At 40.7% G+C, this 25,726-nt stretch overlaps 1 protein-coding gene across 1 annotated transcript in view; it reads left to right on the forward strand.

Annotated features, from left to right (window-relative positions):
• The first annotated feature begins 836 nt into the window (after positions 1 to 836).
• grm2a (glutamate receptor, metabotropic 2a) overlaps positions 837 to 25,726 on the forward strand; it is a 33,769-nt gene continuing 8,879 nt past the window's right edge. The window contains exons 1-2 of the mRNA XM_084928405.1: positions 837 to 1,674; positions 13,327 to 14,063. Coding sequence (XP_084784531.1) covers positions 13,536 to 14,063 — 528 coding nt within the window. The 5' untranslated portion in view covers positions 837 to 1,674; positions 13,327 to 13,535. The remainder of the gene's footprint in view (positions 1,675 to 13,326; positions 14,064 to 25,726) is intronic.

Here is a 25,726-nt window from a genome sequence, read left to right on the forward strand (position 1 = left end):
GTGACACCTGAGTGTTACTGAACAACCACCATCAACAGAGCGCTGATCTTTTGGTCTGATACAGTGATTCCCACAAATCAAGCACGCAATCTAACCAAGGGCCACTTTTGTTGGAGGGTTCATTATAACCGTGTTTTTTCCTTCACTTTGTCATCGATTGCCTTGCAAGTCTCATACAGAAATATAACCTTATCTATTGTCCGGAAAACGCACAAACCACGCCGGCCTTTAGTAATATTGTCTTTTTTCTGACGAGAAAAAAAATGAGATCGGTGTCTTGTGCGTGACCAGTCTGCGGGGACAGATGCCCTCACCACATGTGTGTTGCACTTTCAGGATCAACTCTGGCACCCCAGCCGTGGTCCAAAGGCAAAAATAAAAATCGGTGAGGAAAAGAGTGCGATGACACACTGGGTCAACAACTGATTTAATTAATTGTGAAACCCACATGGGTGTCACACAGCGTTCGAGGGCGCGGAGATTATTGCCTGTCCATGAAGTTAATTATTAATCTCATTACACTGAAAGAGAGAGACGATGTGAAGTCTCAACATACAAATTTAGAAGCCCACGACTGCGTGTGCGAAGCTGCTTTTGACAGGAAGGAGGAGGGGGGGTCCCAGCACATCCCCTCTCCAAGCGCACGTCCCTTGAAACGCATCGGCCTGCCATCTGGGACTGACCTCACACTCATCTCGTGCCGTGTCACAACTTGTTTGCCGATCCCAAATAAAAATTACCACATCTGGAGATAATCAGTCGTCGTCGTCGTCGTCGTCCCCCCCCCCCCCCCCCCCGCTCATTTGAAGTAAACAGCGGGCGATTCTTTAAAGCTTCTCTCCACTGACATCCACAGTCCGTCAGTTCGCGTCTGCAGGAAGCCACGCAGTCGGTTCATTGGGCTCTAAATGACATAATTTGGCACAGAGTTGCGACGAGGCAGACTGCTATATCCAGGACTGCTCCTGCGTGGAGCAACTGCGTCTTTGTTCAAGTGCGAAAAACCTTCTGAGAGTTCTCCCAGGTTGCTGTGGCCATATCCGCAGCGAGCGCGTTCATCAGCTGATGTAAAAAAACAAAACAAAAAAACAACATATATATATACACATATGTGTCTCGTTGCCAGCTATGGGCGATTTTGCCAGTCGAGTAACAGGTAGAATTTAAACTTTGTGTCGGTTCTCAGGGCGCCAAGTCGATAAACTGGCATCCCACCAGGATAAACAACACCTTTAATGCACGCCGTCTTATTAATCTCTCTCACACTTGGCGCTCAAACAGAGAGAGAACCTCTCTCTCGCTGAAAGCAGTGATGTGGGCTTCACTTGCATTTATTTCAAGCGCGTTTAGGAGCTGTGACTTTTGAACCGCTGTTTGCAGGAATCGCTCCTCCAGGAATCCGGCGACTCTTTGTGCGGTGTGTGTGTGTGTGTGTGGGGCGTTATTATTATTATTTTCAGCACCACGGACAGCTGCCTGGCACGCGGCTCAAACTTCAGGCAGCTACGCTCACCTCCTTCATCCACCCTGCTCCCCAGCTCCTCTGTAGTTCGCAAACACACTTGCTTTAGGCTTTAAAAAGAAAAACTCCGACAGTGGCGCGAAGGATATGCGTTTAGTCTGCACCGAGGATCCACTGCACGGTAGCGCTGGAAACTGAGGAACCGTTGGCAGGTAAGAAAACGTGTTTCTTTTTCCCCCCCCTTTCTTATTTTCTGGGATTTTTTTGTGCGTTGAATGCTTCCAAAGTGCATTTTTCTGAAGTTAAACGAGTTGTTTTGTAAGGAAGGCGCTTAAGTCGCGTTTTGACTTTGTATGGTTGACAAAATTATTCTTATGATGCTGACAAGACTGTGGTTTTACACCCTTTAATGCAGCAGGCTACACATGTGGATAGACATTCATTTCTGGAGATATTATCTCGATGCTTATCATCATTTTGACCTGATTTTTGTTTGCATCTCTGGCTCCGGGCATAACCATAAGCAGTAAAAGAATGATAAATGAGCGAGGCTGCTGAAAAAACTACTAAACAGGCGATACAGTAACTACTACACGACAACATCCACCATCTCCCTCACTGGGTTGATCTCCCGTGTGACTTCAAAGTGAGACAAAAACTTGATTGACATTAGTTACATGTAAGAAGAATATGATCTGCACAAAGGAGCTGTTTCTTTTCTTTCCAGGCAAAGGCTTTTACTTGACTCTGGCTCTCTTTCACGGGAAAATGGATTGCTATCTCAAATGTTTCCCTTTGGAACTAAATTGGGCATTTTCATATTATTTCTTCAGCAGCGGAGACTTGTGATGCCCTGTGTGTGTCTAGAAACGGGGTGTCTGTGTAATTATTTGTTCCACAAGCGTCTAAAAAGCATTTTCAAAACTCGTGGGGAATATGAAGAAATGCAAAAGCCGTGCAAACAGTTTGAGGCTGCATCCTTAATACTGGACAAAGGTATTAAAGGAGGCAAAATGCACTGTGGATTATTCCCAGGGGGCATCTGTGTGGCTGCACGTTCAGCAGATAAAACACAAGAAAGAAAGAAAAAAAATGCCTCATTTTTCATGCCTCAGTTTAGTCAAACCCCAGATTTAGATTAAACCAAAAGGTGTACTTATTAGGCTGCTTGATCAACTGTTAATATATCAGATGCATGTATCTGAATTTCTTACATAACAGAATTACAGCAGGCACGCTCCTCTAAGACTAAAAAACTGGAATAATATGTGAGTTCATGCTCTCACGGCTGAAGATGTTGATTACTGTAAATTATTCAGGTCATGGCTGACTGGAGATGAACACGCTCTGCTGCCATCATCTGAATCCAGAAACAAAAAGTGGCAGAAAGGGGCAAGGCTATCTAACCTAGTGATCCCTACACACAGCTCACTCCTGTGTGCGGCCAGGTTCACCTGTTACTCTTCACTTGATGACAACGGGACTCACTGCCAGTGCGGCACAGGGATAGGGATCCCTAATTACTTTCATTTCTCAGAGCAGTGCAGATAGCAGCGTGAACAAAGACGATACAAAAAAGACTCAAATGCACAGAGAACACAAAACTCTGTGCACGAACTGCGTACCAGCTTACTCTTATGTAAACATTAGCACCAATGTGTGGTTGACTACCAAGTTATTAATAATGGAGCGTGACTAAACTTTACCCCTCCTGCTTTCTAGATTTCAGTTTCATGTTAAGAGACATCGGTCTTGTTACTTCATCATCATTCAAACCTTTTACAATACACACGAGTTGCATTTGCTACCAGCCACAAGTGATTAAATTCAAGCATGACGACACGCCTGTGCTATCGAAAGGACAGCTTAATAGCTCAAATTCCATCTGATCATGCAAATACACACATACATGCAGGTGGGATCCACAGACTGATCATGCTATCTCTCTAATATACATCTGTTTAGTTAAATATTTAATTTCTCACTGCACCAGTGTTAACATAGGAGTTCATCTGCTGATTTAGATTTGGTAATCAGATGGTACATCTGCACCAGTTTTAATAAGGTGCAGTTGCATTGCACACAGTGAAGACAGAGTGAGCGTGAAAGATGGGAAATGACAGAAATGCGGTCTTGGCTCCAATTTTTACAATAAATGGGGAAACCTACAGTTTCATTTCTGTTTGATATAAATTAAAATGAAGCTCAAGTCACTATATGATAATGCAAAATACACGAAACCCTGAACCCTCACTTGTGACAAGGACAAAGAGCATTAAGTAAAAAGCATTGTTCCTTCAGCTGATTTCTGATGAAGTAGAAATATTTAAACATGGATTCCAGTGAAAGCATACAGGAGCTTCCAGGTAATTAATGATGCGCGTGACTCAGATTAAAAGTGACTGCTGGAGTGATGCTGGGCATATGTGAGAGGTTCCTAGGTGAGTCCTAGGTCAGCTGCACCAATAATTTCCATTGTGAGTCATAATGAACAGCTGTTCAGTCCTTTTACTTCCAACTCATGCTAAAATAAATTCGGACTTCTGCTTGAACAGGATTATACTTTGTATTTGAGGATTAAGCAATAGGAGTCTGGTTTCTGCTATGGTCTAAGAGAGACCTCTGTATGTGTCTGTGGGAAAAACGTCAGTGTGGAAAGGGGTCAGCCCAATGACCTTGCTCTGCTTCTAATACTGCACATTTACTATAAAAAGAAAGTGTCTTAAAGCATCAGGTGGTGACACCTGGTTTCTGCTGATGAAAGCATGTCCTAACATTATGGCTGATTAGTGTTTGCAGACCCAGTGTTAATGTTAATTAAAACAGCCAACCTTCATTTGCTTTTAGTAACTTAATATAAAGCAGCAGCTCCGCGTGACCAATTGTTCTCAGACTGATTGTAAAATGTTGGTAATCTGTGTTAATAAATTAGATGACAGCTATTTGTAGATTTTGGCAACCAGTCTGACAGTCGGTCCAAGTTGCACTGTGATTGTCTGGCGACAGTCTCCCACCAGATCAATCAATCAATCAATCAATCAATCAATCAATCAATCACCTTTATTTATAAAGCACTTTAAAACAACCACAGCGGACACAAAGTGCTGTACATTGGAACCATAAAATAAAATTACATAAGATATAATTAAAAGCCAAATAAAAGAAAGAAAAAATTAAATAATTAAATAACTAATTTCATTTCAACAGAAAACTAAGTCTCACTGAGGTTAAAAGCCAAAGAATAAAAGTGGGTTTTAAGACGTGATTTAAAACTGGACAGTGAAGGGGCCTCTCTAACGTGCAAGGGCAAATTATTCCATAATTTTGGAGCCATGATAGAGAAGGCCCTGTCCCCTCTGAGCTTCCTCCTGGATCTCGGTACCTCCAGGAGCAGCTGGTCAGCTGACCTGAGAGACTGACAGGGTGTGTGGAGATGAAGAAACTCAGAGAGGTAAGGCGGGGCAAGACTGTGAAAGCATTTAAAAACAAACATAAGAATTTTAAAATGAACTCTAAAAGACACAGGCAGCCAGTGCAGTGAGGCCAGGACAGGGGTTATGTGCTCTCTTTTACGAGTTCCTGCTAGGAGTCGTGCAGCAGCATTTTTAATCAGCTGCAGACATGAGAGCAATGACTGACTGACCCCCACATAAAGTGCGTTATAGTAGTCCAGGCGGGAAGAAATAAAAGCATGGATCACTACTTCAAGGTGCTGCCTCGAAAGAAAAGATTTTACTCTTGCCAGTCGCCTTAAATGATAAAAACTGGACTTCACCACTGCTCTGATTTGGTTGTCCAATCTAAAATCACTGTCCAACTTAAAACCAAGATCAGTAACAACAGGTTTAAAATAAACTTCCAGGGGTCCCAAATCTACAGAGGAGGACTCACAGGGACCACTGGGTCCAAACACCAACAACTCTGTTTTCTTTTCATTAAAATTTAAAAAGTTCAGAGCCAACCAACCTTTAATGTCATCTAGGCATGTCAGGAGAGGTTTTATGGAGATGCCATCCTTCTGCTTCAGTGGCAAATAAATTTGGCAGTCATTGGCATAACAATGAAATGCGATCCCATGCCTTCTAAGGATAGAACCCAGAGGCAATAAATACAGTAAAAACAGTAGTGGCCCTAAAATTGAGACCTGTGGGACGCCGCATGACAGAGGAGCAGACGATGATTCGGAACCCAGAAGGCTGACAGAGAAAGTTCGATCTGACAAATAAGACTTAAACCAATTGAGTGCAGTTCCACCAATATCTACTACATTACTTAATCGAGAAATTAGAATATTGTGGTCTCCGGTGTCAAAAGCAGCAGTTAGGTCAAGCAGGACAAGGACAACATGGTTACCAGAATCACATGCCAGAAGGATGTCATTAAAAACCCTTAATAATGCAGATCTGTGCTATGAAGGGTTTTAAAACCTGACTGAAAAACCTCAGAGATGCCATTATCATCTAGAAAATCTTTCAGTTGACTAAAAACAATTTTCTCTAAAACCTTGGAAATTAAAGGCAGCTTGGAAACAGGCCTATAGTTCGCTAAAACTGTGTGATCAAGGCTAGGTTTCTTAAGCAGTGGCTGCACTACTGCATGTTTGAAATTTGCAGGAACCGCACCAGAAGACAGACTGCTGTTAATAACTGATGACCTGCACAATCACCTTTTCATGACAATAGATTCCCAGAAGTTGAGGGTATTGAACAGTTGATCTCATAGCGACGAGCTGGTCAATGCAACTACTTGCAATCAGCAGCTGAATGCAAAAGAATTCAGTGTGATCACCCGGTAACTAAAAGTTTTTATGAGTTGCAAAAAAGTTGCCATCCTACTTTTACTCTAGTGCGCCTGAGTCCTTGGGCCTGTGTTGGTTGTTTCACATAAAGGATTTCATTATTCCCGTCACAGAGTGTACATAAAATATGGATTAAGCTTCTGAGTCTAAAGTCAAGGCAGAAGTACCGTAGATGTGCATGTAATGTCCAAAATGACTGATTGTATAAAAGTGTATGAGAAAACAGCTGTTCAGTAGTTTGCCACTTGATTTATGACCTCTGAAAAAAGTCTCACAATAAGTTCATGGCTTTTAAAAAAACAATGATTTATAACAAACCCCCAAATCATTGTACCAAAACGATTTAGGGTTTTATGTTGCCTTTGTGTTCTTCTTGCCAGCTTGAATTGGATGGTGCTTAGTTGACTAAAATAAGATGACATGTACAAAGCACCAATCACGAAGCTGTATTTGAATCAAAGTGTGATGAAAGTTGTTAATTTTCTGTTTTGTTACCAGGCTACTGACAATTTCATTGCATGATACCACACTGAGAAACAGGAAACTCTGAATGCTGAATAATTGAGTAATCACAAGTAATTATTTAGTCCTAATCATTTTTTTAAAAAAACAACCTTGGATTACCATTTCAGTTTAAGTTTGAAAGAGTTGATAAATCAAGCCAAATAAAATGTTGAGGTTCACGTTCAGGATTTATTAGTAAAACAAGGAACCAAGAAGGAAACATAATAACCCTCTGAAATAAACCACTGCTTAATCTTGCAACCTAGCCTGAATACAATAAAACTTTCATATAGCTGAAGAAAAAGCTAATTGAGAAAAATTGGAGCAGGTTTTTAAAAGCAATCCTGCTGTGGGATCTGGATTTGTAGTTACATAAGATCCCAAAATTACTAAATGTGACTTCTCATTTTGTCATATTTCATGTAAAATAATGATTAAAACTTAAAATTCCCCCAGTAGCACGTGTCTCTAGTCCAGTTGCTGGAAAACAGACATCGATCTTTTGTGTTTGTAAAAAACGCAAATCTCTGAAACAACACCAAGCGCCGCACGCCTATTACCGTGCTCGGACCATAAACCTGGCAGTAATGATCTCTGAGAGACAAGGGAGTGGATGAATGTTTGATGATGGAAGCAGGACGAGGCTGCTGGGAGTCAAAGAACCATTCAACACAAGCGAGGGATTCCCCCTTCGCAGGTAGAAAGAGGATGAAGAGGAGGCGATAAAGTCAAGTGCGAAAGACAAAGCAAGCTGCTGAAAACAAAACAGGAAGCATACACAGAGGTTTTCCATTTGCAGACTGAGAAAAACTGAAGGAATCAATCTGCAGGTAAAAGTGGAGGCCCACAGTATCCAAGCGGTTAGCTTTTTTCCCTTTTATTTCTGTTGCCTGATTTATTTCAGCCCACCAGTACCATCCCTGTTTTGGAGTGGATGTGCCTGCATTTTTCCAGCTTTTATACTGAAAATAATTCATCAAAAAATTGTTTGATGAAGAATGAAGAAAAGCTTCTGGTTGCAAAAGCAATACATTGTACTGGGAAATAAGATACGACATTTAGTGTTACACTACAGGACGCGTCAGTGATGCCTAAAGGCAACCTGGGCACTGTGTGGTGTCAGTGGTGAAATTTCAGAGGGAAATTTGAAATGACAGAATAATATTCATCCATTCATCTGGCAGCAAAATGATGCACTCGAGATTAACGCCCCTCCAGACATCCTGGAACACCGTGAAGCTAAAGAGTTAAGTAATGTCAGATTGGGTTTGGGCCATAAGAGTTTTCTTGACAATAAGCAATAGAATATTAAGAAGCTGATATAGAATTTCAGGTTCTTCCAGCTTGATCTTCCATCTATGATTGGCAATATGTGCATGTATATGCTTTGCACTCTTGAGCCCTCTTTCCCATTTACAGACCACCTCCAGCTTGGCCTGCCCCACCCCCAGCCCAGGACCACTCTCTTTGTCAGCAGGAAATGTGATTTTAGGGAAGCCTGACTTCCATTTCCTCTGCTTCCTCTTAGCAAGACTCCAAGTCATTCCACTGGGGATCTCCAACCTGCTCATCCAGACTCATGGCAGCATGTACAGAAAATGACCTCCAGTCTTCAACACTTTCTGTTGCCTGCGGGGGATATTACCATATTAATGCTGCACTCCTGGGGCAAATGAGTGTCATAAAAAAAAAATCACTCTAGATACCATCTTCCTCAAACCTAGCCCCCCCTCTTTATTTCCCTCTGCTTTTTCTCCCTGCCTCTCACATCTGCTATCTTTTGTTGTATTTTCTGCAGCCCCCATTGACTACCCCCACCCCCCAACGACCCACCCACCCCCCTAACCAATTCCTTTGCACAGTCTGGTTTGAAGTGTGTAAGAGGCTGGCAGGCTTTACACTTCAGAATTAAAAAGGCCATCTGGTGGAGACAGAAACGTAGATGGCTGGATAGGAGGGGAGAGGAAAAAATGAGAGGAACAGTTTGTCTTTGAAGTTAACATGTAGACAGAATCCTGGGTGGGGTATTACATCTAAAGTGTAAATATCGCTCTTAGCGTCTGTCATTTAAGTATACACACAGCAGTTTGGAACGGCACCACACTGATCTACAATACAACAAACTGCAAAGCTTAACTGTGAAAAATCTTATTAATTTGAGGAAACTAAAGGTATATGAACAGATAATGAACTTCATATTTGCTGTATAATGTCAAACCTGTCCTTTGACTGTCAATTTCACATAGAATTTGCCTAATTTATTTTGCCCTAAAATAGCAGCATTTTAATGGGATCGGGAATCCCAACCTGTATTCCACATGGACATACTGGAATTTTTAAAAGATTGGTTTTCCAACAGGAGTCTGTCTGTCTGCTACCATGATAGGTTGCACACCGGAGTGTTCTGAACAGAGAATTGGAGTCCACTGGTAACACGCAGGCTCCCAGTGGGAATGCAGGATCAGGAAAGAGACTGACAATGTGTCTGTCAGAAATCCTTTTGTCACCCTTCTCCCTTGAGACTGTGCGCTTAAGTGCTTTGCCAGAGCCATGGCAGACAATTTCCCCCCCTGCAGAATCTCCAGTAAATACATTTAGTCAGCTTACATCTCAGACATTTGATGAAAACTTGTGCATCGGTGTTTTAATGTGGCAGAGAGCTACACTTAATCCAGAATACACTCTTCAAACATTAGAATGTTCTTATTGTACAGAGTCATATTCCTTCGCTTGTTGTGGTTGCCTTTGTACGTGCGGCAAGCTCAGGCGATTGCACTGGAGTTTCACTTGTTGACAAGCTGCTGAGGGAGCAAATGGAAAGTCTGACACCTACACAATTATTTTGTGCGGAAGAAAAAAGACCTTTTAAGTTTCACCGATGGTTCCTGAAGTGTAACGCTACATGTCACATCTTGTTTCCCAGTAAAGTATGTCGCGCATACACCAGAAGCATCTCCTAGGCGATAATTCTTCACCAAACAATTTTTAAACAACTAAGAATCTGTCAAAGATAACATATTAAAACAATAGCGGTGTTAGCTGCGTCTTTCTGCTGTTTTATTTCAGTCGCGGTTGAGGATGGGCTGCTGTTTAGAAGACAAAACATGAAACGCTCTGGCAGGAATTTGATAAGTTTGGTCAGTGAACAGTGCAGGCTTCCCAGTTCTCCCATAAGACCAGGCACCACGCATGATCAGACTGGCCCACTTGTCCTGGTCTGTCTTCCACTTTCCCTTCACCCTCTCCATCTACTGGCAAGTTTCCATGGAAACAACAGAGAAAAAGACAGAAAAAAAGAGAGAGGGTAGACAGAGAAACAGAGAAAAACCCCAAAGAACGTGGTCTGCAGCCTGATCCCATTGAGAGCTTTATGTTGTTTTAATAGGTAAGTCAGTATTTTTAAATGGATTTGAAGACATATGTGCATTAATATCCCCCTGCTCTGTTTTCATAATCTCTCATCAATACAGATAATTACTGCTTGTCAGCCTACTTGACTTGGTGAGACAATGGATTTGAGACAGATCATTCTAGCTCAATAATTTACTCCGATAAACTTGTCCCACACTCAACACGCTGCTTAATTAAGCCTCTGGGATTTGTGGGAACTGACACCAGGGAACAGGCGCATAAAACTCTGCGTAGATTAACAACTAAAAGGCTGTGTATGCACAGAGAGCAGAAATATGCATGCACAATCTTTTCAGCAGATTTATAAAGCCGCAAGTACGCCTGGCTCTGTTTTGCTGTCACTGTGGAGCTGGGCGCACATTTATAAGCCCCATTTGTACACCCGCAGTTCACCACACATCGAACACTGATACATGCACAGTCACTGGACATTAGTTGCGCTGGTAAGGTTTTCCATCAGCGCCAGAACAGATGTCATTATGCATAATTGTTATTGCTGTGGACCTTTATTGGATCCATCCATAGTGTGTCATTAATGAATTTATAGCTTTCAAAGAGAAACAGACAAAGTTCTACAGAGCTGAGGATAACATTTAGAGATAACTAATCGCTCAAATGTCAAGAAAAAGAAAAGAATTTGCTTAGTCAGTGACACTATGCTATTATTTGGTACACCTGTTCAACTCCAATTTAATGCAAATATCTAATCAGCTAATCACATGGCAGTAACTCATTGTACTTAGGCATGTAGACATGGTCAAGATGCCCTGCTGAAGTTCAAACCGAGCATCAGAATGGGGAAGGAAGGTGATTTTAATGTGGTGTGGTTATTGGTGCCAAATGTGCTAGGAATGATCTGCTAGGATTTTCCCACACAATCATCTCTGCTTACAACCAAGGTACGCAGAAGATAGGAAGTAGATAGGCTACAGCAGCAGAAGACCACGCCGGGTGTCGCTCTTCTCAGCTATGAACAGGAAACTGAAGCTCACCAAAACTGGATAATAGAACAATGGTTTGATAAATCTTGATTTCTGGTGCGACAATCAGATGGTAGGCTCAGATATTTGGTGTAAACAACATGCAAGCATAGCTCCATCGTGCCTTGCATCAACGGTTCAGGCTGCTAGTGTTGTAATAGTGTGGGGGGTAATTTCTTGGTACACTTCAGGCCCCATATTACCAAGTGAGCATCATTTAAACAGCAGAGTGTTGTTGCTGACGATGTCTGAATCTGTATGAAGAATTTAGCCGGTTCTGAAGGCAAAACATGGTCCAATCTAGTACTAGAAAGATGTACCTAATAAAATGTCTGGTGAGTGTATACTTTGATCATCTCAAAAGTCACAAAGGAACCAGGGTAACTTTGGAGCAACTATGCCACGCTCACATTGACTAATGCTCACGTTTGTAAAAACCACCATCAGGAGAACACTAAACAATCATATTATTATGTAAGAATAAGTTTCTGAACTTACACTCAATCTTATATTTAATGTCCATAATATCACATCATTTAGCCGTGTGACAGACTGGCAAACTGTCCAGGGTATACTCCGCCTCTTGCCTTACGGCAGGTGGGATAGGCTCCAGCCCCCTCGCGACCCTGAATTGGATAAGCAGAAGAGAATGGATGGATAGATGGATATCACATCATATCACACAAGACTGACTGCAGAAGACTCAGTGTGCTTTGTGAGTGAGGAGTGACCTTTACCACACCTTCCTCAGTAACGCTGTCCAATTATACCAGTTAACGAATGTTAAATTTATAGTTAAAAACAGGTTTTTAGAAGGCATATATGTATTAACAATGGAATTATACTTATTAATGTTTCCTAGTCATTGGTTTTAATACACATAATAATGATTAGTTATGACTATATATAGTAATGTGCATGAAGCTGAGAACTGTTATTTTCCAATGACAACAGCATCATACCATAACATTTTATATACTGTGTTATATGTTTGTAATGATTACACAAATGAAACAAATCCAGAGAATTTTTTTTATTTTTTATATTCCAAACATAAACATAACACACCGTGTGCCCTAAAAACAAAAGGGTGTCTGACCCATCGTTAGAGAACAAGTGCTTTAAATACCGGCTGTGATTTAACACCCAAATGGCAGCTTCGGTGCACTTTTACTGAACATCTGCACCCACTGCACTGTTTGTCTTGTTCAAAAATGTCTTTTCATTTTCTAAGAATTTCCCACATTAATTTTGTGTTTCATCAAACCTATGAAAATAAATCATGTTCCAAAACAGTGAGTGAAGACTGAAGTATATTCATGTATCTCTAGATAAAATCCCACTAATTCAATTTGTTGGCAACAAAATCAATTTGCTTGCTCAAAACAGAGTCCTCAAATCCATCTCGTTTTATTTTTGCGCGGATTTTTCTTTTGTTGTGCATAAATATTGTTTTTGTAAGACTCTGTGAGCATTTAATGTGATTTGACAAAATGTTCCTTCGGGACGCGATTTGTTATCTCTCTCCACTTTCGGTGTACAGGAGCATGTGCACATGTGATTATAAAAGAGTTGTACAATCATCTGCCTTGGAAGAAAAGCAATGTGAGGTCACAAAGATAGAGGGGATGAAATGGAGGGAGAATAGAAAAGCAGAATCAAAAGTGTAGCGTACACGCTCACTAAATGAGGCCCTTGACAATGAGAGATTAACTGTATGCTGCCTGAAAACACGCGAAAGCCATTACGGGGATGTTTTTGTTATTCTCAGTGAACTCTGATCTAACGGTGAACCCTGTCCTTAAGCTGCTTTATAAGCTGGCTATTTCAAAGCTAGACATGTCATATAACTCTGGATAAGAGAAACATTGGTCTTCATGAAAACTGGAAAACAAACTGGAAAAAAAAATTGTCTAAGGTAGCGAACTCACTCCAGCTGTGTAGCAGCGCGTGTGGTGACAGTTAACAAATGGAGAGTGTTTGTTTTCACTGTCTTGCCTGTCACATCTATCATCAATAAGAATCAAAGGACACAAATATTTACTAATGTGTAGATGTCAAATATTTCCAAGGGCTGAGTCTGTCCCTGGCAGACGCACAGTCTGTGAGACAAAGGGACCATTGTACTTCAGCTCAAAAGCTGTGACTGAATTTCTCTGTTTGATCTGCAGGCTGTAATCTACAAACACTCTGAAGAAGAGGACGCGGAGGATGGCAATGATGCTGTAAATGGCCTCTGTCAGAATAAAAACAGTGGAGCTTTGAGATCTGGCGGGGCTGCTGCTGCACCTTCTTTTCTTCAGTGCCGCCGTATTCAAAAGCCAACCGGACGCTGACCAGAAATCGCAGGCGGGACGGTGACTTTGTTTTGCCCAGGGATATGTCATTGGGGAAAGCCCCTGTGTTGGGGGTGCGCCCTCAACCCCGACCCCTCTGGCTGTCCAACCTCAGCCTGCTGTGCTTATGTGTGTCTCTCTTTGCCCAGGCTCCCCAGGGTTTGCCTGTGGTGGGTTACAACACTGACACCAAGAAAGAGATCACACTGGAGGGAGATTTGATGATCGGTGGCCTGTTCCCTGTGCACCAGAAGGGCGAGGGTGCAGAGGACTGTGGAAAGATCAATGCACAGAGAGGGATCCAGAGACTGGAAGCCATGCTCCTGGCATTAGACGAAATCAACAAGGATGAACACATCCTTCATGGGCTCAGACTGGGAGCTCATATACTGGACACATGCTCTAAGGACACCTATGCTCTGGAGCAATCCCTAGAGTTTGTCAGGGCCTCCCTCACCAAAGTGGATGACAGTGAGTACACGTGCCCTGATGGCTCCTACGCCATCCATGATGATGTCCCTCTGGCTATCTCTGGGGTCATAGGAGGGTCCTACAGCGATGTCTCCATTCAGGTAAGGACTAGTGAAAACAGAAATGTTCATTTTTTTTCATTTGTTATTTTAAAAATGCTTTATGCCAATAAAGAAACTGATCAAAATTCTGCATTAAATTTGTCAAAGAGACCATTTTCAAAAGATGAACTTCACTTTTAGCTGTTACTGTAGGCTCGAGAGAGAGCGCCAGAGAAGGGAGGGATTACAAACCCAAGAGTGATTGTGATGGATTGTCATATAACTGTCCATTTAGACTTAAGTACCACGTGCAATTACCCCTTGCGAGATGTTAACACAGGGACTTAATGAGTATCAGTTCCGCAAGAAGGATCTGTTTACCTGTACGCCCATGTGCTTGGCTGATCTAATTTGGAAGCTCTCTTTCTCTTTCCCAGTAATTCACACTTCAGCAGTGGTCCTGTCAGAGGCAGACATGCTACAGATGTTGCACTCAGGACGGGCTGACAGGATGACTAGTGATGGCATGATTACTCTCAGCAGCAGTGCTCCCTTCGGCTCACTCAAGCTGATGCGATGAAAGCTCTGCTAATTGGGCCTCCCAATCTTCAGCTGTAATATGGCTGCCACATAAATGCAATTTCAAGTCATTGTGAAAAGAGATACTGTGCGTCCTGCAGAACTGAGATTTGTAAACATCCACAAATATACATGCCTTAAAGCATTAATCCAAACTCATCATCCCGGCTCAGCCAGCCAGACGACCCAGTACGCCGTCTCATCTGAAGAGCACGGTTCACCTCACTTGAGATATGCAGCTTCATGTTCCAGATATCTGCTTGTTGGAAGAAAAGAAACACACTTCTGCTCATCCAAAAACAATGATTGGAATCAGGTCGCAGATAAACAATAGACTCTGCAGGAACCCCTGTCAGTGGCAGTGTGCTGTTTGCAGCCTTTCCCCACTGCGTATGGCAGGACAATAGGCTGGGGGAAGCATCTATGCACACTTTTTAGTCATGATTTGTCTACAATATAGACATGCCCACAATGCTAAGCCAAAAATAATTAATTTCCTGTGAACAGCTGCTTCACTAGCTATAGTGGGCACATGAAAAATCTGTCTCTATTCTGCAAAAAATTGATACGATAACTTCAAAAGTTTTTAAATGAGTAAATGATGGTTAGTAAGTTTGGGAAGGTGCTATGTAAATGCAAACATCTTCATTTACTGTAGTCTTGACAAAAAATAATGCCAAATATGTAAAGAAATGATACACTTTGCAGGTGGAGAGCTCCTGGAGAGCTATAGGGAAAAGGCTTAAGGGAAGTCGTGCCTATAGCACCTATAGAGGGATTCCTGTTCAAAAGGAAAGTTTGAAAATAAAGGAGTTGATAAACGAGCTGTAATTTTAGCAAAACTCTGCATCTGGGGCTCCTCAGAGAGTGCCCTTGTCTTGTGGTAATTTATGGGTATGCTATTACAAGCCTGAGGTCTCAGGTCTGCCCTAGCTTCTCGCTGAATATTTCTCATAGTAGAAGTACACCATAGGATACAGATGTCTTTTTTTTTTAATACCACAAATAACTTGTAATGAAGTTCAGTCATGAGGTGTGCTCGCCGTCTCTTTCTCACGCCTGGTTGGTGAGTGTGTGATTATGCAAATAAATCTGCCCTCCTCTTACACACTTGCTAGCATTTTAAAATGAACTTTAACCACATAGTTATATTTAATCTTCCTAATGTTCTAAAGATTTACTGCTATTTTCTGGGACAGTGTTCTTCCACAAACATATGCATTTGGGCCATGGGAAATATGTGATATTTTTGTGCTGCTGCTGGAAATCATCTCCACATAATGTGTCTGTTCTTTGTAACTGCCTCATTTGTATATAATCTATAGCCTGTCAGACCTTTCGGTGAACCAGCCTGAGTGAGTGAAACTTTATAATGTCTGCCCATCTGTGCGAATGGCACAGAGTTAATACACATGTGTGTATTTCACCCCAAAGGCAAGGCAGTTACAGGACAAGCAGCATTTATTAGTTTAAAGACGCTTTTCGGTCCGGCGACGTGGCGGAACATGTCGAACTGACAGGTGGTGAGAACGCTGAGTGCTGTCTAAATCTGTCACAATGAAGAAGCGTGTTGTGCTGTGCTGCTGGTGTTGTGGTGTGACAATCGCAGATATGGGGGCGGATCTGGCTGCCAGCCTAGCCATGCTGCAGCTACACGGGCCCAGATTGAGTTAAGTGTGGAGGCGAAGTTTGATGACGCTCTTGCAGGGTAGGTCCTGTCTTCCCCATCTGTGGTTGCAGCCGGGCTGTCTGGTAGATTGGCAGAGGTGTGCATGCACACATAGGACGAAAAAAAAGGGGGGGATGGAATGAAAGCTCATGTTTCTCAGAAACGCGGAGACGCCGACGTGCAAATCTGATCACAGAGTGAAGGAGATGGAGTGAGTCACATGGCGTCATGTGGCGTCAAAGCACTTCACAACCCCAAGTCTGTATCTTAAACAGTCTGGGGGAAGTCTGTGATGCCATCTGGATGCTTTGACTAAATGTACATGTAGAAATCGTTGGGTGATTCAAATTTTTAGCCTCGACCATTTTCCCTGCGGAGTATCCAAACAGTGGGTCATCAGTGGAAGGTGAGTAATGACCTTGTGATGACATGCTCGCTTACATTCAGCATCTTTATTCATGTGTGAAGCACCAACAAGTTACACGTTTACCCTCTGGACATATCATTCTATACTTGAAGCAAAGACACTAAAGCGCTTTGCCAGTCCACATCCGGTGTCACGTTATATTAATTTTTGTTGGTATACCTTTTATATAACTGGGGACATTAGCTTTATTACTCTGCAGTGTCCTAAATGGGTGGGTTAAAGAAAGGGTGCATTATATTCTACAATTGCAGTCCAGGAACATCTAGCCTCGGGGCCGGATTCTGATTAATACACGGACGGGACTCCACTTTTTGTTACCCCGACAACAGTCTTCGGTGCTGAATATGACTCACCGGCATCAGAGCATCCCCAGGCAAAACATAATCACCGGGGCGCATTAGAAGAACAACACCTCTGGAATGTCAAATACTGAAGTGCTCACAAAAGAACAATGCTCAGGCATAAAACACGGATAGATTTAAAAAGAAAAAAATCAAAAAACTCTGGAACCAATCCGCAAACAATGGAAAATAACACACTGTGATGTTTCAGAGCAGCATACAAAAATTGCTGTCTGGAGGCAGAAACGTGGCTTGTTCCAGGGTATTTGGATAAAAGCGCTTTCTGAATAACGGCAACTTTGTGGATAATTGGAATTTCTTCTGCTCCAATCTGGCAATTTTAACTGATTAACAAGACAGGAGAAGAATCAAGGATTCACAAGGATGCATGCTGGAATTAAAAAAATGTTGATCTTGATATGAGCAGTCTGGTTGACATTTGAAGACTAAACTGTGTGAGCAAAATAATAGGATATATTTATATATATGAGCTTTCAGCCAGCTCGAGAATTTCATTTTTATCACCCGCAAAGAAGACTATTTTTAGCATTGTCTTCATCTGCAGGTAGACTGTGCCAATCTCCAGAGCATACATGAGTCATATGAAGGATTTAAATATGGATACACACATGACAGAACACAAGCCCCGGAGAATAATAATGATGAAACGTATCGGTAAAGCTATGCTGTGCAAAATGCATTATTCATGGGTAAAAGTGAAGAATACGCCCTGAAATTGTAAATAATTCACGTATGATTGGATTATTCAGCCGCCTGACCAAATCCACTATTTGTGCGGTTGAAATAAATATCATGTTCACCGCACACATACACACACAAACATCTATATCTATCTTATATGATAGATATGAATGATAACATGACTTAAAGTCAGCTGAACCCCAGTTTTGTTGTTCTGTGTCTGAGGCTTTTTAACACCAGTGTCCGGCTGGATTGTACCGACCATGTCTGGCAGATATGATTTAAATCTAAAAAGATGAAATTGAAATAATGACAAAAAAAAAATGAAAATGAATAAAAGCAGTACATGTCAAAGCTGAGTGACTGACATTAAATGAATGGAAGTGCAGCCGTAGCCTCTCATTTAGTGTAATCTGAATGGCCGCATGACTCTGGGGGCTTTGAAAGACTATTGCAGCATAAAGGAGACTCGTATTATCCAGCAGCATTAGAGGGCAGGACCTGATCAAAAACAACCTTGCTCCAAGTATGTGACAGCTCATATTTCTATTCTGTTAAAGCTGTTGCCAAGCAACTAAATGATAAGAAATAAACTGATAATGATCCACTGCTAATGATAACACCGTGCGTGTGCCGTGCGTGCATGCATGTCCACTCCCCGTGTGCGTGTTTGCCTGAGTGTTCCACAGTGCTGCAGTGGACCGTGTGTGTGTGTGTGATACTGAGTGAAGCTAAGGACTGCTGCTTTGGGAATACAGTGTTATTGCTGTAGAAGCACACAGAAACAGTCTTCTGGGAAGAGCAGATGGGCTTTTCATGTAAAAAAAAGAAAAAAAAATCATGACATCTCTACAAAGGAGGCCTGATATTTTCTGGATGAGGACACTGTTTCAGTTTCTTATTTCTGTGTTCTTGTATATCTCTCGCTTTTAAATTTTTTCTTTTGAGTACATCTCACCCACTCACTAGTATATTAAATTCTTTCAGTTCATTACTGCCGTATATACATTGGTGGATGCTTATAATGAACATGGCCAAAATATTATATCAAGGTCAACGGATGTACAAAAATCAGAATGCTATTAACACTTTCTTATAAAACATTTTTTTTAAAGTATGAGCTCTGTATGGCAATTAGCTCACTAATATCATTAATATAGTTATATATATAGTTATAGTCCCACCCACCTGCTGTTGAAACCTTTTGTTTATGTGGGTCAACCAATCAGAGAAAACTTGATCCGGTGTAGAGGGAGATGATATATAATGCTTTGTTTTGCCATTGGAGAATTAATAATAATAAAAAAATCAGTGCAACATGTGTTCCATATCTCCAAAAGATCAAAGCATATTTTTACATTTGAAATTTGCACATATATATTTTTACTTTTCCATCATGCAGTCTGAAATATTTTCATTGTTCTCCTACCACCTAGCAGTATATGACAGCTGAGAGATCGGCCCAAGTGCTGCTACCAGATCAGGTATGCCCTCACTGCTTGGTAGGAAACCACTTTCACAGTAATCTGCTCAGAACCAGACCCTGAGCTGTAAATCCACACTAGGCCAGTTCTTAATTTTATTAATTAAATAAGGTGCTGTCTGAGGCAGCATGATCCCTTATAGCTGAATGTAAGAGACTGGAAGCCATACACTACAGCTAAAACCAAAGGCAGTTATGTATAGTTTAGTATTTTGATCCATTCAAGTAAATTAATTTAATGAGTGTTCAGTTTCCCCTTTGCGCTTTATAGAGCGCTTTGAGTACTCCGGGAGAGTAGAAAAGCGCTGTATAAGAATCAGTCCATTTACCATTTACCTTTGCATGAATTTTTAAGATTTCATATTTGTACACCACCTGCTGTCTTTTTTGTCAAAACAAAAACAATAGACAAAATGCCAATCGTTGCCTGCAAAAAGTAAGTAGTAGTAGCAGTGTTAGTGGTGGTCCGACACCAAACCGTAAGTTATGTAATTAAGGTTTCAGCTTTTGAACTTTTCAAATGCGATTTTATCTCGATAAGTGCTATATCAATAAATTTTACTCACTTAAATGAATTCCGGTACATAAGACATGCAATATCGACCACTGAATTAACCGAATTTACTAAAGATTAAGATTCCCTCTTTAATTTCCAGTACAAAAGTATTAATATTGACATTAAATTAATGTACAACACCAGATATGAAGAAGCACATGCAGGTCTGTCTATATATAGCCATTTATAGAGCCGTTCACAGGACCTTCTTAAAACCTGCAGGTGCAGGCAGAAAGAAACCCTCCGAGTGCAAATTGTTAAACAGAAAAGCCTGCAGGATGAAAACTTTTCTCCTGTAGACACTGACTTAATGTGTTTCACATCGTTCCCTCTTTTGCCACAGATTTTCCAGTGACAGGATTCATTCCTCAAGTTCTTGCCCTCTGCTGCCATATTTTGTATTCCTTTGAACCTGTCGGGAGTTCATTCTCGACTGAGAATCCTTGTGCCGCAGAAGCCAGCTGGCAAAAACCTCCCAGTTTAAAGGAACATAATGATGTTAAAAAAATAATCAAGATGACAAGAGTAATAAATGGATAAGCAGAGAAAAGAAAAATGGTGATTGTTGAAGTTGTGCGCACACTATCCTATTTTACCAGTGGCCTCGACCCTAAATCATCATTTTTTAATACATGCCATATAAACATCTATACAATGATTTCCATTAAGCCTGTTGTATCAGTGTCATGCCTGCCGCTGTGTGATACAAGATTTCATAAGCTACGTGTAAGTGGATTACAGCTCCATTTAACACCCCACAGAGAACTATCACTGTGAGCATTGAAGAATTTCTGCAGCACAGATAAATGTTTTTATTTTTCTAACTGTGCACAGAAAATCATGGCAACAAAACTATGCCGTGAAATGTACTGATACTACAGGTGGAATATTAGGTACCCTAGACAGATATTTATATAAATGTCATCATTATATCATACTATCATACTGTAGTGACGACAGAAATCAGGCAACGATTAGGAAAGTTTGTTACAACCGATAGTGACAACCTCCTTATAAGCAGCGTGCTAAGTTATAAAAATAATTACTGAGTAATAGAGTTCAGACCAAAGGGGCCAAAACGCAGACACAAAGGAGGCAAGCTGTAACAACCACCTGCATCAAGCTGCAGGTGGTGTAAACCTAAGGGAACCAGAGAACAAAAGGCAGCTGGTGAACTCACGTATGAACATTAACACCACGAAATACCAGTCATTTTGTTAGGTACACCTGTTCAACTCCTCATTAACACAAATATCTACCCAGCCAATCACATGGAAGCAACTCATTACATTTAGGCATATAGACATGATCGAGCTGATGTGCTGAAGTTGAAATTGAGCATCGGAATGGGGAAGAAAAGTGATTTAAGTGACTTTCAGTGGTACCAGATAGGCTGGTTTACCTGTACAACCATCTTGAGGGTTTACAGAGGATAGTCTGGAAAAAAGAAAATATCCAATGAGCAGTAGCTCTCTGGCTGAAAATGCCTCATTGATGTCAGAAGTCTGAGGAAAATGGGCAGTATACTTGGAGCTGACGTGACTCGATCATTCATTACTACCAAGGTGTGCAGAAGAAAGCTGAATGCACAACACGCTGAACCTTGAGGCTACAGTTCATTCAGGATCATCAAAACTGGACAATAGAAGACTGAGAAAATGTTGTCAGGTCCTAATGAGTCTTGGTTTCTGTTTCTTTGACACAAACAACATGAAAGCATGGCTCCATCCTGCCTTGTATCGATGGGTCAGGTGGGTGGTAGGTATAATGGCGTGGGAGATATTTTCTTGGCACACTTTGAGCCCCTTAGTACCAACTGAACATTGTGCAAACACCATGACCTGGCTGAATATTGTCGCTAACCATGTCCATCTTTTTATAACCACAGTGTACCCATCTTCTTATGGGAGCTTGCAGCAGGATAATGCGCCACGTCACAAAGGTCAAATCATCTCAACCTGGTTTCTTGAACATGACAATGAGTTCCCTGCATTCAAACGGCATCCACAGTCACCAGATCTCAATCCAAGAGAGCATCTTTGGGGGATTAGCATCGTGGATTTTCAGCAGACAAATCTGCAGCAACTGTGTAATCCTATCAAGTCAATATAGACAAAAATCTCTGAGGAATGTTTCCAGAACTTTGTTAAATGTATGCCATGAAAAATTAAGTCAAAAGAGGATCCAACCCAGTACCAGTAAGGTATACTTAATGAATTTTCCAGTGAGTATTCTCAGATGACCAATTTGGTCTTCCTAGCATCAATAGCACACGTCTGTTTCTTTGTCTAGAACAGCTCAGAGATGGTTAATACCCTCAGCTTAACAGTCACGGGACTCACAGGCCTCGATGACAGTCTGTTTCTTGCCTACAGGAGCCCTCTTAGACTTTCTGGCTGCTTTTCTGTTAATGCTAAAGTCAGGATGTGAATACAAACTTTAAACTGAAAGAAAAACGTCTTTCACAGCAATTTCTACTTCGAATTTTCTATTTTTCAAGTTCATTTTATATCTCACCAATTAATCATCCTTGAGCATGTAACACATGGTTTAAACCATCAGTACAACCAAAAGAAATTTTAGCCTTTGTTCCTTATATAACAGCGAACACTATGAAGATGTTAAACACATCCAGTTTTTTGTTTTTTGCTTTTTTACTGGTGGGGTTGGGGGGAGGTGGTGATGGTGGTTATCAGCTTTCTCTGTTAAACTTGGTTTTCAGCTTCAGATTTTGTGCATGCTCACATGCATTTCATGTCTCATATGACTCACAGGGAAGTGATGCATATTCCAATCAGTGATTCTATTAGATGATGATGATAAAATGATGATGATAAAAAGTAAAAATAAAAGTCTGTATAGAACATTTAAGTCTAAAAAAAAGACATGACTATAATGCTGCAGAAAAGCATTAATCTTGGGATTTTGAACATGACGGCAGTACTTTAGAGGTCTCAAACTGGAAACATTACAGCTTAATAAAAGATAAATAAAGACGTGGAAATCATTTCAGTTTCTAGATAACTTAGAGTAAAATTACATTTATTAACTGGACAGGTGTTCTTGGTGTGTGCTCTGTGTTCTAGAAGCTGCAGTTCAAACAGTGTATGAAACACTAGAATCAAGTATAAAAACAAGCAAAGATTTTCTGCATCACCAAATTAATTATGCAACACACTGTTTGTGCTGCTGTGACTTTACAGCTGGGCTTCAATCTTAAAAACACAAAAAATGTATTCCACCAGCTGAAAATCCATATTACAATTAAAACATGTAGTAAATAAAACTATCAGTGAAAATGTGGCACTTCAAGCCAATTTTTAAATCAAAAATTCAGGAAAAAAACTTTTCCTGAATTTTTAAATCAAAAATTCAGGAAAAAAACTTTTCCTGATCAGGTTAGCATTAGTTACCATGGTGATTTAGCCAGGTTAAAGGAGAGCCATTTTCATGACACTAACACATTAACAGATGAAGTCACAGAGAAGGGGGATAGACTGAAAGCGCAAACTTTATACCCTTAGCTAGTCCCTCTTTTCAGGTGCAGCCACTTCTCTGAGACTGGGAGAAGCAGGAAGCATAGAGGGTGAGATGTCACACCTGTGATGTCTAGATTGAAAAAATCAAGATGGTGATAATCAAGGTGCTTAAGTCAGGAGTTGCAGTCCATGACAGAAACACATTGCACAGCACAGCTAGTAATATATTAATGATATCAGCAAACCTTGATTTTTTGGAAACATTACTGTCCTTTTTTGTAGTCAGATATCACCAACATGCTGATATCATTATGTAAATATTAAATTAGGAAAAAATACAGGAGAAACTCAATTTAACAATTTAAAAAAAAAAATTGTGAATGTCCCCAATGAATTGTTAGGAAACATTTCCCACTGCAAATATGAAAGAATTATGGAGTACACTGATTAGCTATCATAGGGTGAACTGGTAAATGTAAAAATGATTAATCTGTGTTTACATGTCACTTGCACTCTAAGTTATGCTCTGATTTCTTCCTAAAGCAAGCAAGCACAGTACTGCCAGCTGTTTTACCACATGTTGAAAATGGCTGTCATGACGGTTTATGGAGAGAGATGATTTTATGAAGAAATGTGATTACGTATAGGCCTTTCTGCATAATCAGAGTTCCTCCAACTGACCTCAAACTCTCACTGAATACGAACCTTTGAAAAAAAAAGAATCAGTAAAGTGTTTCAACAACCTGGATTTTCATAGTGTTTCATTTGCTACACTACAGAAGAAGCAAAATAAAAGCTCTAAATCATCCGCTAGTAAAAGTGTTTGATATTGTGCCTGTTTGAGTGGTGGTAAAAAAACAAGACCAGTGGCACTTGATTGTGCATATCATTTTTTGTGTGAAACATCCTGTCATTCATTTCAATAAAATTAGCAGCCTGGAAATCACTGTGATTGGCTCATTTAACATTCATCTCACTACGATCCAACAGAATTATAAAGCTCTGATGATTTAAATTCAGGCACATCACAGCAGATCTAAGGGGACATTTCAGTGCATTGCTCTGTGTTTCTATAAAGATAAATTCTCATCTAAGAAGTGTCTGCCTATGTTATTTGATGTGACCTGCTTTTTCCTTGTTACTGACTGTTTTCTATCCAAATCAAGCAATTTGTTACCAACAACTTGCAATTTGCATATTGGCTACTACCTATAGGAATACTATTCTAGCCTCACATATAGCCATGCTTTTACTTTGTCTCCCTTTCATGATTTTGATACATCAAAGCACTTAAATTAGTGCCATTATTTTCAAATAGATGTCAAAATAATACTACTATATAATATATATATATATAACTATAATACTACCACTATTATAAACTGCTTGCAGCGTAAACCAGGTTGCTCTCACTACAGCTACATGCAGATAATATATAGTAATGATAAATGAAATCACACTGGATGAGCTGGAATGTGAATTTCCTTTCTGACTTTTATAAGAATGACTCAGTGGCATTCAGGATGCAGCACCATGAGTGTGCTGGTGTGAGAGTCGGCATTAAAGTCAGCCATAATTAGGTTGGCATTCTTTTGACTGATCAGACTGACTCCCCTTAGGCTCCCGCAGAAGTGCCTGAAGCAAAAGTTAGTCAGTAGCGGCTTCTGCACACACAGCATGCAGTGTCACAACACTGACAAAGCTTATTACACAGAAAATACAAAGTTTTGAGATTCTTTGACACTTTGACGTCATTTCACTCTCATCCCTACCCTCGGTTTCACTCTACTCCTGTCTCGTCATGCTTCTTTCTTCTCTCATCAGAAACTTTTCTGAAAATGTGTTCCTTCTTATTCTGTTTACTTTGTGTACCACCTGTAGCCACTCAGCCATTTGTGCTCCACACGTTTATTGTTTATTTTTTGTTGAAAGCATTACAGATCAAAAATAACGAGGTAGACAGGCAGTCGCTGCAATTATTAAAGACATACAAGGATCTCACCACTGATTCAACAGGAGTGTTAAGTTTTAAAGAGACTAGCAGGGGTCCGTTTAAGAAATAGGAGCCTGGATGAAGGGAGACTAATTGCATCTGCAGGGGGAAAAGACGTAGTGTAGTTAATTTCGTTAATATATTTAATAATAGGCAATTATAACAAATCCCACAGATGGTCCGTGTATGTTTTCTGTGTAGCTTTAACAACTTAATCGCTTCAGTCTGAAAGAAAAAAACGTAGTTGTGACAAAAATATTGTGAACCCTTTGAGATTTTCTGCATAAATGCGGCTGCATATCATTGCATTCGTAAATACAATCCAATTGTGTTACACATTGTGATTTATTTACTGAAGACAATGATCTAATATTATGTATCTCTCAGAGGCAAAAGCATGGGAATGTTTCGTTCAGGTGACTGCGGATCAGACCTGCTCATTAGTTTTGAGGGATTTTAGTTCCTCAATGCTAATCCCAGGTTTCAGTGCTGAG

The sequence above is a fragment of the Perissodus microlepis genome, chromosome 5, assembly GCF_051167445.1.
Source record: "Perissodus microlepis isolate ML-2025 ecotype Zambia chromosome 5, ASM5116744v1, whole genome shotgun sequence".
Taxonomy (NCBI): Eukaryota; Metazoa; Chordata; class Actinopteri; order Cichliformes; family Cichlidae; genus Perissodus; species Perissodus microlepis.